The 14543-nt window shown below is 38.6% G+C and overlaps 3 protein-coding genes across 3 annotated transcripts in view; 1 reads left to right on the forward strand and 2 right to left on the reverse strand.

Moving 5' to 3' along the window:
• The window catches only part of LOC311305929 (uncharacterized protein), a 58744-nt gene extending 53975 nt beyond the window's left edge, over positions 1 to 4769 (reverse strand). The window contains exon 1 of the mRNA XM_084433964.1: positions 4502 to 4769. The gene's annotated coding sequence lies outside the window, so the exon portion shown is untranslated. The remainder of the gene's footprint in view (positions 1 to 4501) is intronic.
• A 1040-nt stretch (positions 4770 to 5809) lies between these two features.
• fbxl15 (F-box and leucine-rich repeat protein 15) lies at positions 5810 to 10121 on the reverse strand. The gene is made up of 5 exons (XM_084434814.1): positions 9969 to 10121; positions 9185 to 9344; positions 8587 to 9089; positions 7315 to 7527; positions 5810 to 7175 (listed from the first exon to the last, which is right to left on the reverse strand). The coding sequence occupies exons 1-4, from the start codon at positions 10043 to 10045 to the stop codon at positions 7338 to 7340; spliced, it is 930 nt and encodes a 309-aa protein (XP_084290940.1). The 5' UTR covers positions 10046 to 10121; the 3' UTR covers positions 5810 to 7175; positions 7315 to 7337.
• Positions 10122 to 10535: 414 nt separating this feature from the next.
• On the forward strand, positions 10536 to 13514 carry gpx9 (glutathione peroxidase 9). The gene is made up of 5 exons (XM_084434817.1): positions 10536 to 10872; positions 11327 to 11420; positions 11575 to 11705; positions 12849 to 12979; positions 13190 to 13514. Exons 1-5 carry the CDS (start codon positions 10741 to 10743, stop codon positions 13263 to 13265), a joined length of 564 nt encoding a protein of 187 aa, XP_084290943.1. The 5' UTR covers positions 10536 to 10740; the 3' UTR covers positions 13266 to 13514.
• Positions 13515 to 14543: the final 1029 nt, after the last annotated feature.

The following is a 14543-nucleotide window of genomic DNA, read 5'->3' on the forward strand; positions in this document are numbered from 1 at the left end:
ATTGATAGGTTAAAACTGCTTATTTCTCTGGATTGAAACATTCTTGGTAACATTTGGGATGATGTAAGTACACAAGTCAACAAAATATATAACATTCTTCAAGTGGTTTTTGGATATTTTAATCCCAAAATCTTACATAGTGTGCCTTTAATGGAAATGAATGACTTGTTAGTAATTTTGCATAGTAATTTAATCAATGCAATAGCATGCATTTCAAATATTACCAACAGATAATAGCGGAGAGAAAATATGCATGTCGTCAGCTGATATCTATGTTCCAATAGCTGTGGAGCAAATAAACGTCTTTAACACCCGAATGAAGTCAAAACTGACCTTCAAGATACAAAATATGATAAGCGTGTCATGATAAAAAGGAGTAAACATCACAAGTGTCTCATGATGTGAGGGGTTTTAGAGGTCAAACAGAACAAAGAGTGAGAGCTTTATTAAACAGAGGACGACAGGATAACATGTCTTTCTTCACGCTGTCTCTACGAAACATCAGCTGATGAAGACAACACATCACAGACAGGCCAACACAAGCCATGACTCATATTTCCCCAATTTCATCTTTCTCAGTCATCTCTTCTTTGCTTCCTCGCGCTTTCTCTCGTCGTGCTAAAGGACGTGGCATTCGCATCCCGAACCGTCACGGCACCTGCAGCTTTAGTGTCAGACACCAGAATTCATCATCCTTACGGAGTCGAACGTCTTTCTCAGGACAGCATCTGCTCTAACCGCCAGAACCAGACAGAGACTGAACGAGACGCAACAGCTCTTAACAGCACTAATGATATATTGTCCAGGCTGATAAATCAGGCACTTTACAGACAATCTGAGGTTATCGCATCAGCTGTTAACAAGTTACCGTCTGTGCCAATCCACAAATCTACCAGAGCCTTGTCAACCAATAATATACATCTTCTGCTTGATGTTTAGAGTGAATTACAGGTGACTATTGTGTACCAAAACATTCAAAACCTTGTATAAGTCTCATTTGATTTATATTCCGACATTGATGCATGAAGGCCGTACCCTGGTAATCCAGAGTTCTCGCGAGAGCACAAGTTGAATTTGCTCAGCGAGTTACTCTGGTGTCGAATAATGTTGCTCATTAAATATGCCCCTCGATCTGAGCTGCACCAATCACATCGGGTTATCTGATATAGGTGGGCCAGAGGCGAGATGACGACAGCGCTGTGACGTCGAAGTCATTAGTAAACATTGCAAGATGGCTCTGGATGAACACTAGTTGTTTGAAACGGCTTTGGCCGCTACAATGAACGAGTTAGACTTGGCTTTTTATCTAAAAGAGGAACAGAAGATGCCGCTCGAATCGTTCATTTGCAAGAAGGACGTTTTTGCTGTTTTGCCGACCGGATACGGTAAGAGTCTAATCTACCAGTTAGCTCCGCTGGTAGCTAAGTGATAACTTGTTGTGATTGGTCGTAGTGTTATCCAATTGCGTGCAGTGAGATTTTCAAATGCATGCTTGGTGCCGCCCCTCGAGCTGGGCGATTTTCATTAGTCGACGCCAGACCATTAATCTCTTAGATTTAGGTCTGGATTTCCAGGCTATGAAGGCCGATATAATGGCAATACAACTTGAGTATGAGAGCAAATGTAATGTACACACACCCACAGGCGTAACTTCCTATGGGGACAGGGGGGACATGTCCCCCCCACTTTCAAATTCGTTTGTTACAAAAAAATAAAAATTCGCACACCGTAATCGCCACGGAGGAGCCGGACACAGAGAGCCTGTGCCGATGCGCGCGTCCGCGTCCAGGAACGTCGCGTCCACAAGCTCACTGAAAGTCCTAATGAGCAGATAGCGCCAGAATCCAGTTCTCTTTCGCGCTTGAACGAACAATAACACACATATTTATACCAAAATGCCCGTTTTGTCGAGTATCCTCACAAGAACAGTCTTAAATGAGTTGAATAAAATCTTAAATGAAAGTCAAGAGTAAATGAGAAAATTAAATGCGTGAGATCCTCTCAGCGCCAGATCTTAAAGTGACAGCAGTCACTAATTCTCTCTGTCAGTAATGTTAAAGGATTAGTTCACTTTCCAAAATTTTTTTGCTGATAATTTACTCACCCCGATGTCATCCAAGATATCCATGATGTCTTTCTTCAGTCGAAAAGAAATTAAGGTTTTTGAGGAAAACATTCCAGGATTTTTCTACACAGAATGGACTTCAATTGCAACCAACTATACCAATGTTCAAAGAAGGTTCAAATGTCCGTCTCAATCCAGCTTCAAAGTCTCGACACGATCCCAGTCGAGAAATACGGGTCTTATCCAGTGAAACGATCGTCCGACATCTTTGTTTTAATTTATTATTATTATTATTATTATTATTTTAATTTTTTCCATGATCTTTCCAACATGATGGCGTAATACGTGGCGCATCTCAGAGATGGTACAAGACGGGCATTTGTGGTTAAAAAGTATATACATACACATACTTTTTTTTTTTTTTTTTTTTTTTTGAAAATGACCGATCGTTTCACTAGATAAGACCCTTATTTCTCGACTGGGATCGTGTCGAGACTTTGAAGCTGCATCGAGACGGACATTTGAACCTTCAAACCGTTGGTTGCCATTAAAGTCCATTATATGGAGAAAAATTCTGGAATGTTTTCCTCAAAAACCTTAATTTCTTTTCGACTGAAGAAAGAACGACATGGATATCTTGGATGACATCGGGGTGAGTAAATTAATAATTTTTTGAAAGTGAACTAATCCTTTAACCAAAGAACAAAGGGAACAGAGAAAATTACTCACTGACCTAAAGAACGCTTGCAGCTTTAATAAGGATTAATCTATATGTAATTTATCATTTATGCAGTGCGGACTATTTGATAACCTTATTCAATTTCTGTATATTTCGTACCTGTTAAGACAGCAAAGGCAGAGGTAAAAATGACATTTATTATGGGTTTAAGTGAGGATTGTTTAAAGTTCACTTAAATTAAAAGTTGTTATATTTTTGAAGCCTAATAAATGTTTTGTAAAAATCATTTTCAACGAGACATCGGTAGCTATATTAATATCAGTGATACTGGCCTTCATTCATAAAAATATGCTATTAAACAATTATTTAAAAGATACTGTCTTTATGTTGTTTCTACATTACAATGGAAATTGAGTCTCACTTTATTTCAATTTTATTTACACACAAAACATTAATAGTGAACATTTTTGACTTTATAAAATGATTCTCTCAAGTCTTGGCAATCCGCCCCTATTAAACAATAAAAAAGTAAGACATATTTTTGTTATACATAGTTTAGTAGCATACTATTCTTTTTGGCAGAATTTATCATTATAATCAACTTAATTATTTTCAAAATTATTATTATTAATTATTTTGTAATCACCATAGTCCCTAAATGTACATGTAAATGCAGGAAATGGGATTCAAATCGAAAAATGTTTCCCCATTTTGTGTCCCCCCCACTTCTCAAACCAAAGTTACACACACCATCACTCAAAACACATTATTTTCTTAAATACATGTTTATTATCCACTGACAAGGCTGTTGGTAAATTCGGGAAGTTATACAATTGTGAAGAAAACTTATTACTATGTATTAATTTGCCAAATTGGTACACACTGAATTTTTTTAAATTAAATTTCCACTCAGAAATTGCTGGTAAATTCCACAAATAATTACAAAGAAAAGGCAAGTAACACATTGAGTTAAAAAGTGATATTTTGAAGTAGAAAGACTCAATAATCTTTGTTTTATGTACAACTTTGAAAAATATTCTTTTATTTTTTACAGTGCAGTTCTTGTCAGATAATCTCAAGAGAGCCAAATATTGGCCAATGAATGGGCTTGATTGGTATATCAGAGTAAATGTGAGGGAAAATGTGTTTACTTGATGTATTTATGTATAGCTACATTTCATTTTCTCATCAAACAATATTATCAGCCATAGCCTATCTGATATTTAACAGCACTCACTGAGCACACAAAAACTAATTTCATAGAAACTTATGTATTGTTTTGTGTCCAAACACCAGTAGCACACCAGAAAGAAAGAAAATGATATTCATTAACCTCAAATATATCAAAACAGCACTGAACCACATCAGATCATTCATTCTAATAGAGATGCAGAGCATCCGAGTGATGACCTCAACGTCCTAAAATGATCAACTGGTTGATTCCAACAGTTTCAGTCAAGAACTTACTAAATGATTGTATTATAGAAAGATAAAAACTCCCAAATCCTGAATATTCCAGGAATTTAGGCTTTAATTTCACCATTACAAATTCCCCTGTCCGATGTCCTTTAGCACAAGGAATCTAAGGCCACATCTCTGAAATCAACACTGATCCAGCATGTGTTTGAATGGGACATTTTCCCCAAGCCTGACTGCAATGTTTCTGCATGCAGCAATGCAACAGCATGTCAATGCATCAGGACATCAGGACCACATAAAACCCAGCAGACACGCATGAAAACAGGAGAAACTCTTACCGGAGGCTCAGGTGGAGGAATGCGGGGCTGTTGCTGCTGCTGCTGGTGTGTTACTGCAGTCCGCATGCACTCATCAGCATCATCATCTTCATCATCATCATCATCTTCATCATCATCATCATCATGAGGCTCTGCCTGGGTTTGTCTGGCGGTGCTGAAGTGGACAGCTCCTCGACACTGTCTTGCGTTCGTGTTTTTGAGGGGGGAATTAAAAGGACAGCAGAGAACAGAGTGTTTCTAACTAACAGTCAGACATCAGCCCCGCCGGTAGGACACGAGTTGTGTTCTCAATGACGCTCTACCACACTACTCCTACTAGTTGTGCAGTACCAGTACGCGTGGTAGCTGGAGAGCGCTGCTGTTACCTGTTACATTTAGTAGAAGTCTCCTCCAGAGGGCGCGTTGTGGCTCATACAGATCAGTCCTCGCGCTGCAGTCAGATTTAATTCAAAATTATTGGAGACGTTGGTATGCTAAACAGTATAACCGTTTAATTGTAAAACATATTACCTGTCGTGCACATTGAAATTCGTCCTAGTTTTGTCCTTTAGTCTATAAAAATGATTACAATATAATTTTACCCTGTATCTACCACAATTGAGGATTGTGATTGGTCCGTTCTGAGCAGCGCTGGAAAAAGTAACAGGTACCTTTGTACAAATGGACAAATCACACGTATAAAGATAAACAGGTAGGGATATAAGAGAAATAACATACTTTATCTGTTTAATATTCTTTATAAATAAAGACGTATATTTTCCGCTGAGTTTGAGTAAAACTACTGACCAATTAGAGACAGCGTCTGGTCCGCTAAGCCCCGCCCATTCTCACCAGCTGTTTCATGGTAAATGCCATTCCACCTGCTCGCTCTATAGGCAGTGAGACGCAGCGCGCATGCGCAGTGCTCGCGTGCTGACATTAATGACAGGTGTGACGAGTTTTTCAGGTCGAGTCTCAAGAGGCAAACAACCGCTGCGATCCCAATTTAATAGCCGAGTCTATGAAAATAAAGGCTAAATAGATATTTACTACTGATATAAGATATTTGTTTCTGATCTATATCGAATTGCAAAGAGACACACAAAACCTGAAAACTGTTTTTCAATTTGATTTCATGTCTGTCCTGTCTGTGCACCAATACAACACACACACACACGTTTACTTGTTTGTTTAGCTATACTTGTTGTAAGGACCTCCATAGACGTAATGGTTTTTACTCTCCACTTACATACCCCAAAACCTACCCATCACACAAAACTTTCTGCATTTTTACATAAAAAAAATAATAAAAAAAAACACACACACACACACATTTTATTATGTTTATTGTGAGGACCAGCAAAAAGTCCTCACAAAGCAGGGCATCTCAAGTTTACTATCTTATTTTAAATGAACCGTTTTTATTCTCTCCATTTTAACATACTGCTAACTCTAATATGCTAAAAAAAAAAAAAAAAAGATAGATGCCTTTCCGATGATGCATACAAATTAATTCAGATTTCTACACAAAAGGAGTTTCACAATCCAGAACCAGTTTGAGTTTCAGGGATCAACAGGGATAATAAAGGTATATGACTAATAATTCTGTAATTCAGGTCATTAAGACACAAACTTTCTCTCTATTCATGTGGAGAACCAGTTACTCTTAGTAATGACTAGGCTTGTGTAGTTCCTGAATTATCAAGCGAGATTTTGCATGTATGACTCAAGAGTAGGCTACACCTCTTTTATTGAACCTGTACAGGAATTCAAGTCAAACACCTTGACTTCTCAGCAATCTCTATAACTCAACTGCATAAATAAAGACTTTTCATAGTTAAAACACATGCATTACAGAAACCCAGCGTTTGCATTTCAATGCAAAACCAAATCAATTTCCCACTCCATTCTGCAATTAATCACAGATCCATCAATCTGACAGCACAGGCTACACTGCCCTCTTGTGGTCAGTTCAAGTTAAAACAATACCACAAACTTACCATGTGATAAATGTTGTAACATTTATAAACATGTTTCAATTCTGCAAATTGGGTCTTGATGACATATTATCAATGCAACATATAGAGCAAAACCAACAAATAGTCTAATTTGACAGCAATATTCAGTGCACATATGTGCAGATAAAATTTATGAAAAGATTTGTCTTATGCAAACAAACACTGCGAACCCATGAAGTAAATCAGAAACAATAATTGTCCAGCTTCTTCCATTATTTTCTATTATTACATTAATAGGGATAAAATGACCACAGAATCTACCAGTATGCGTCTGTAAAACATCACTTGATGATTCTGAGGAAGGATTTGTCTAATGAAGCTGAGAAAATCTGATGCTCCAGGACTGAATGTTCAGATGTACTGAAAAAAAGTGCAAATATTTCAGTATTTCACAAGTGCAAAATGATACAACATTTGGTGCATGTAAAACATAGAAAAGCTTGGCATCAATAAATAAGATATTTCAGGTGATTTTCATAAAGGACCAGATTAGATCATCCCCATTCTGAAAACCAAGTAAATCGTAGTGTTTTCTTTTTAAATGCTAAAATACACTAAAACAATCAAGCACTTGAGATGTGGATTTGTGGTGTGTCTTCTGTGATATTGCATTGGTGTAAAAATGTGTTGTTTCAAATGTCAGCCATCCAGGGAAAGATCATGTATGATGAGAGGACCTATGAAACAAAGCAAACATTTCACACATTACAAGCAAAGTCACTAACCAGAGGCACTACACATTGATGAAAGGTTACAAATATGAAATTTGCACTAATCATACACACAAAAAGCATGTATTATGAGGTTTTTGCTCACCTCTTCTGGATGCTCCCGATGTGTTAAATCTGCAGGTTAATAAACGGAGCGAATCCCACGACGTCCTGCAGAAGCACTAGCGCCCTCTGCAGGGGAGGTTCCACATCGATCTCCACGTTACGCCGGCGCAGAACACCCAGACTGGACTCGGTTACGTTGTGACAGTGATTGACTTTGAGCGACTGCAGTTTGGGGCAGTACTCTGCTAACGTCCTAAACACACAAATAAACAGTTATTAATAGGCTCTGCTTTCAAAACGTCAGACACAATGAGGCAAACTTCCCCAAACAATCTCTCATCTAAATATTGTTAATGATTTACCAGAGAGGGCTGTGGGATTAATCGAAATAAAACCGGAATCGCAATATGGCTTAGTGTGTGATTATCAAATAGCAAATGAATTGAATATAAGCACTGCATGTTTCAGAGTGAAGCGCGGTACTGTGTTGATTTACACCACATGAGCAACTCATGATTTGGTGTTTGTAGCGTCTCAGTTCACAGTAAATGCTGCTCAACATGAAGTTCATTGCTCTGACTTTCAGTCACTTGTGCATTTGGGAACGAAACATGCACAATCATTCTCGATTCTCGAAGCACTTAAAAACCGGCTGTTGTCAACAACGGAGAAGCTTTAAGGGTCCTTGAGTTTTTCCACTAAAATAAAAGTTAGAAATCAAATCAAATTAAGAAATTAAGACAGCCATAAACGTTAGTATTACTACAATACTAATACAATACAATAGTAATATTTCTTCTTTTTAGTACAATTTAATTATATATATATTATGAATGTCATTATATATAAATATAACAATATTATTATTATTATTATTATTTTTATATAGTCATATTTATATATAAAATCACAATATTTAAAATTAAATTAAAAAGTAAAATTTAGTATTATTATTATTACTAATGTTATAATTATTACTATTTATTGTGTATTTATTATTACTATTATTACAAAAAAAATTTATTAAACACAATAATAAATATTACTATTTTAGTATTTAAGAAAAAAACGCTAATTTGTAAGACAATTTGGCCCAAATATTGTGATTATATAAATAAGACTGTTATAATCACAATATTCTTGACAAACTTAAAAACAAGCAGGATCTGGAGTTATTTTTTATTCTTTTCCAGGGAAATAAATAAATAAAATAAATAAATAAAAAGCAATAAAATGTGTTTCCCCAAATCACGCAGCCCTGATCTGAACTCCTGCAAGCGTCTGCTTCTCAGCTCAAACACACGACACACACCTGATGGCTTGGTTTCGCACGCGCAGACACCCCGTGAGGTCCAGCTCCTCCAGCTCTCTGCACTTCTTGGCCACTTCCTCGACCGCCGTGTCCGTGATGTTGGCATTAACCGCCACTGAGAGCGAGCGCAGCGCCGGGCACTTCCCCGCCACGTAACACACGACCTCGTCCTTCAGCTGGCGGCAGGCGGTGACGTCCAGCGAGCGCAGGTCCGAGCAGTGATCCGCCAGACTGCGCAGTGCCAGGCTGTCCACCCACTCGCAGTGTGCCAGGCTCAGGTGTGTGAGACGCGGGCAGCTCAGAGACACCGCCACCAGAGCGTGACGGCTCAGGTGAACACAGCCGCGCAGGTCCACGCGCAGCAGGTGCTGGTTCTGACCAATCACAGGCAGAAGCTCTTTATCAGAGATCCAATCAGAGCAGTTGCTGACACAGAGGTGGTGGAGGACTTGATTGTGGCGAAGCATGGAGCAGAAGGCTTCTTTGGGAATGTGAGGACCCGTCTGAGGAGAAACACAGGAGGAATAGCATGAAATACGGTGCAACAGAACGGACAATATTCCAGCGACTGAACCATATCCAAGTTTTTTCCCCTCACCTGCGCAGGGTCAAACTTACGGCAGTTGGCCAGGTACACCTGTACGAGAGAACGAAAGCTCTTGCTGACGCGCTGCAGGCTGACCAGGTGACGCAGAGGCAGGTAACAGAACACGTGTGTCACTAACACATCCTCCCAGGGCAGGTCCAGCAGATGACACCTGTCACAACACACACACACACACATCAATACGACACCAACTGACATCAATGGGAAGGGGAGAGTTAGGCAGATGTCAGTGGTAAGTGTGTCATCCCCTTAATACAGTATATAATAAAACATGACTAAGAATATAAACATCATACATGTTGGGGAATTGCATAAGTGTATAAAACCATATGAATGTATTGGCCAAATATTAACCACGAAATATTAAATGCATGCAGCGCGCATACTGAGCAACTGTATTAGACATACTGTTATCAAAATTGACTAAGAATACAGTGTTCGGACACGTCAAAACCCCTGCTTTCAGGACGAGTAGCATGCATGCTCACAAAACAGTTTTACAGACAAAATGTTATAATACGAACATGTCAACTAGTAAAAGACTGATTACACAAAACAAATGCTTCCTGTTTTCAATATGCATGCATGCGTGCAAACCACTGTCTGATAGAAAATGATGTTTATATGTACAGTAGCAGTACAGATGTTCTACTGCTGTTTGCATGGATGCATTTCTGAATGCAAACGTCTGTTTGTGCGCATGCTAGTCAGAGGAACGGTATGCGCATGTTTCTCGAAATCCATGCACACCTGGATCACTCTTTATAAAATATACCTGTGGCTTTGCATGCGCTCATCATGTTTTTGATCCATGCCGATACTGTCCTTTGATCCACGCACATTATTTATCATGATTGATAAACAGCTGACCGGCTCATCCGGGTTCTTCTACACAGATGATGCGGATTCAACGGGACACTCGCGACTCACTGCTGCCATCTAACGATCATACATAACTGTTTGAATGTGTGCAGTGCACGTCTAGATAGATATAGACATAAAATAACAGATAGACCGATCGATAGACAGGCAAACAGAGACAGATACACAAGAATGACATCTTTATAGATAGCCTAGTCCTACAAACCAAGCGACAGGTCTTCAAACGTCCACATTAGCATATGCTAATTTATTTATATGATACCAACAACCTTCAGTAAATGCATTTTGTTTGCTTTATTTATATGGCAGTCATTTATAATTAAGATTATTTCTAAGAGGGACCTATAAGATAAACAAACAAACATATATAAACCTGATTGAACAGCTGCTGAGCTGGAGGGCTTCTGATGGCCAATGACACCGTTACAATCACATCATGGCCATTGAAATGAGAAGATGACCATCAGGGTCAGCATGCCTTTGCAAACCTGGGACAAAAAAAAAAAAAAAACACCACATGAATGGCTCAAAAACAAAAGAGTCATTCATGCAGAACCTCTGCTGAGCCAAGAGATACAGACCGCTGAATGAAACGCAGCCGAGAGCCAGAGGTTAGTGTGTAACATCACTGAGACACCAGTGCACACTGAGAATCAACAGCAAATATGGCTGCAAATTCAGTGTATGACTTCACCATGGAGACCCTGGAGGGGAAGGCCGCGCCACTCGACATCTTCAGAGGAAAAGTTCTTCTCATCGTGAACGTGGCGACCTTCTGAGGGTCCACCATCGAAGAGGTATGGCTTGTGAAGTAGAACAGTTTTAATAAATCATTTAATGCAATGACACACACGGCATATAGCCTACAATATGCTTATGGTCTACCTATGCTGCCTACATTATATGAATGTCTTGATATGTATTTGTATTATGATAATGTCTTGATAATTGACCGCTATGCATCTGCATTGGCTCTTGTTCTGGACTGGGCAAATGTCCATTGTCCATATGATTGATTCATTGTATGACTGTATGATGTTGTGAAGCATCCTTGAGCTCGGGAAAGGTGCTGTCTAAATTAAAATTATTATTACTATTATTATATACATTCATTTTTTTCAACCATCTACAACAAATGTTTTTAATTTAATGTGATGCAGCTGTCAGTCAAAAACTGTAACTTATTTGTATATTAATTAATAAATAAAAATGTATGTATGTAAGTAATCCTAACTGAAACGAATGCTGCAGTATCACAGGATGAATGCACTCATGGACATGTATGGAGGACTGAACTTCACTGTGCTTGGATTCCCCTGCAATCAGTTTGGCCTTCAGGCTCCAGGTAAGACCTGCGTATTACTGGTTCAGAATCCAGCACTGGGGCAAGCTGTACAATCTGGGTTTGAACATTCTAGTTCAAAGACCTGAAAGATTTTAAAGCAGTGTTTTAAAGTTTAGGGTCAGTAAGATTTTCCTTTTCCCTTTGGTCTTCCCAGAAGAGAACCATGAAATCCTGAATGTTCTGCAGTATGTGAGACCAGGAGCAGGGTTCCTCCCACAGTTCCCCGTGTTCAGCAGGATTGAGGTGAACGGCGCAGACGAACACCCTCTGTACGCCTTCCTGAAGGTACAGCATTCAGCTCTCAGTCCAGTGCAACTCTGCACAGCATATCGGAGATCAGCATTTGCATGAACAAAATAAAGTCTATTTTGAGACTTTTTGACATGATTTTCATCACAATTATAGACATTTCTTCCCCACAATTTCTCAAAAAAAAAAAAAAATGTATCACATAAATGAGTTTATCAGTAGATCTGAGAGGGTTGCTGAAGCTCAGTTCGGTGCCGCATCACAAATCACTTATTAAGCCTATAAAACATTTAGAAAATTAATTAATTGGAAAATTAATTGGACGTTATCTTCATGATTTTCAAAATAAAGGTCAGAACACGCCTTATGACTTCTTCTAGCAGATTAATAAATTACTGTTGCTAATAATTTACAGGTTAAAGGGTTAGTTCACCCAAAAATGAAAATTCTGTCAGTAATTACTCTCCCGCAAGACTTTCATCTGAGAGCCGTCTCACTCCTCCATAGGCTTCTCTGAAATTGAAACTTGCCGGCCCAGAAAGTTAGTAAAGACAATGTTTAAAATAGTCAAAGTGACTACAGTGGCTCAACCTTAAGTTTATCAAGCGACGAGAATACTTTTTGTGTGCGCAAAACCCCCAAAAATAATGACTTTATTCAACTCTTCATGTTCTTCTGTGTGTTTCTCTGAGTGAGTTCACGTAGTTTAACAGCGCAGCGCTTCTGGGTTGTACGTCAGATCGAAGGCTCGCTATTGGCCGACGCTGGTCATGTGTGTGATGCTGGCCAATAGCGAGCCTACGTTCTGACATACAACCCAGAAGCGCTGCGCTGTTACACTACGTGAACTCACTCAAGCCCACACAGAAGAACATGAAGAGTTGAATAAAGTCGTTAAAAGTATTCTCGTCGCTTGATAAACTTAAGGTTGAGCCACTGTAGTCACTTGGACTATTTTAAACATTGTCAATAACATAGAAGCCTATAAAGGAGTGAGACAGCTCTCAGATTTCATCAAAAATATCTTAATTTGTGTTCTGAAGATGAACGAAAGTCTTACGGGGTTGGAACAACATGAGGGTGAGTAATTACTGACAGAGTTTTCATTATTGGGTGAACTAACCCTTTAAGCCAGAGTAATTCAGTTCTAACGAAGTTACAATGGCTTTGTTCTTCCAGGAAACACTTCCGTTTGTCAACCCTGTGATTGGAGACATCAGGAAGCTCTACTGGTCTCCCATTAAAGTCAACGACATCCGATGGAACTTCGAGAAGTTTCTCATCACTGCAGACGGAGTTCCTTACAAACGGTAGATATGCTCACACATTCAGTGTGATTCGCATGTGATGTCCAAAATAAAGGAAGACAGAACGTGTGGATTACGAGAGACATGAAACTACAGTTTAGTGTTCACTAAGCCATGTTTGACCAATCAGAATCAAGTATTTCACAGAGCAAAATAATTCATGAACAAATAGGCCTACAGTATCATCTATAACAGCTGGATTGTCCATTTCAGGTATGATCTTCATTGTCCGTTTGAAGAGGTGGAGCGGGACGTTACAGCGCTTCTGCAGGGAAGACATAAATCATAACACATTCATAACCAGCTCTCTGATTATGACTCCAGCTCAGCGGCCACTGTCTGTCTGGATTCATTCAGATTCAACTTCTTCCACTTACCTAGATCCATTCAGACTTCAAAGATGTGAATATGAGTGAATCTCATGAAACTTGTCATGAAACATCTTTCACTTCAAAATCAATGTGTTTGTTATTTTAGGATCATAATTATTTGTGCATTCTGACAATTTTCATTGACATTTTCATGACAATTAAGAACATCCCCCCCCCCCCCCCCCCCCCCCAAATTCTCATTGTTCTAATTCCAAAATAATGATACATTACTGAAAATGGTAAAGAATGTATACTTTATCATTGTTATACTGTCTTTAATTTATGGCAGTTTAATAATAATGAAAAAAACAAAAAATTTTAGAAGCATTTAGCACACTGTAAATAAAAAGTTGCTGCCTTAAATTAAGTACAGTCAACTTGGATGTTTAAGTCATTTCAACTTAAATTACATTAAACTGACTTAAAAAAATGAGTTAAATCTTGTATAACATTAAAAAAAAGTTGAAAATTGCTTAACTTATTTTGATGAGTTAAAGCAATGTAAAGCAAGTAATTTTTACATTGCAGGATGTGTGTAATTGATCAAGAAAAAAGTTTTTTTGGGGTGAAAATTGACCTGGGATGTAATTTTATTGTTTCATGAGATTCATTGTTCCACGTCCAGTCTCATCAAATTGGATCTAAATTCCGCACAGAACTCAGAATGCCAGACGCCTGTCGTGAGAAAGGCTGGTTCACCAGCCGCTATGTCTCTACAGGACGGGTCCGGGTTTGGATTCGGGTTCAGGTTCAGGTTCAGGTTCGGGTTGTGATTGTGAGGCGGAACAGTGACGATCCCTCAGGAAATGCTGTCCGGCAGCTGAGCTGGATCTGAAGCGGGAAGAGTAGATCTGATCTTCAGTGCATTCACTCAGATCTCCTCCTGACCCGAGAACGCCTCACTGATGTCACTGTTACCATGACAACAGTAAAGATGCTTTCAACTCTACACGTGTTCCATTGATTTATTTGGATGCTGAAAGCTAAATCAGCTTTATTTTTATTTTGAATCATTTCCTTTTAATTTTAGTTAAAGTTTTGGTAATTTTGTTGTGTGTTTTTTTTATAGTTAAAAAAAAATGTCTATATCATTTTTATTCATTTTTTATTTTAGTTATTTTAGTACATCGAGTTGTATAAACTAAATGTCAAATGACAAATGTTGCCCTGGCAACTAGCTCGCATAATAATTTAGT

Source organism: Rutilus rutilus (assembly GCF_951802725.1).
Source record: "Rutilus rutilus genome assembly, chromosome: 16".
Taxonomy (NCBI): Eukaryota; Metazoa; Chordata; class Actinopteri; order Cypriniformes; family Leuciscidae; genus Rutilus; species Rutilus rutilus.

Excerpts from the sequence above, each read along its gene's own strand:
- fbxl15 (XM_084434814.1), bottom strand. The coding sequence starts at position 10,045 with ATGATAAATAATGTGCGTGGATCAAAGGACAGTATCGGCATGGATCAA. Across the intron at positions 9,090-9,184 it reads GTAAGTTTGACCCTGCGCAG|ACGGGTCCTCACATTCCCAA; the intron begins GTGAGGGGAAAA and ends GTTTCTCCTCAG. Across the intron at positions 7,528-8,586 it reads GTGCGAAACCAAGCCATCAG|GACGTTAGCAGAGTACTGCC; the intron begins GTGTGTGTCGTG and ends TTGTGTGTTTAG.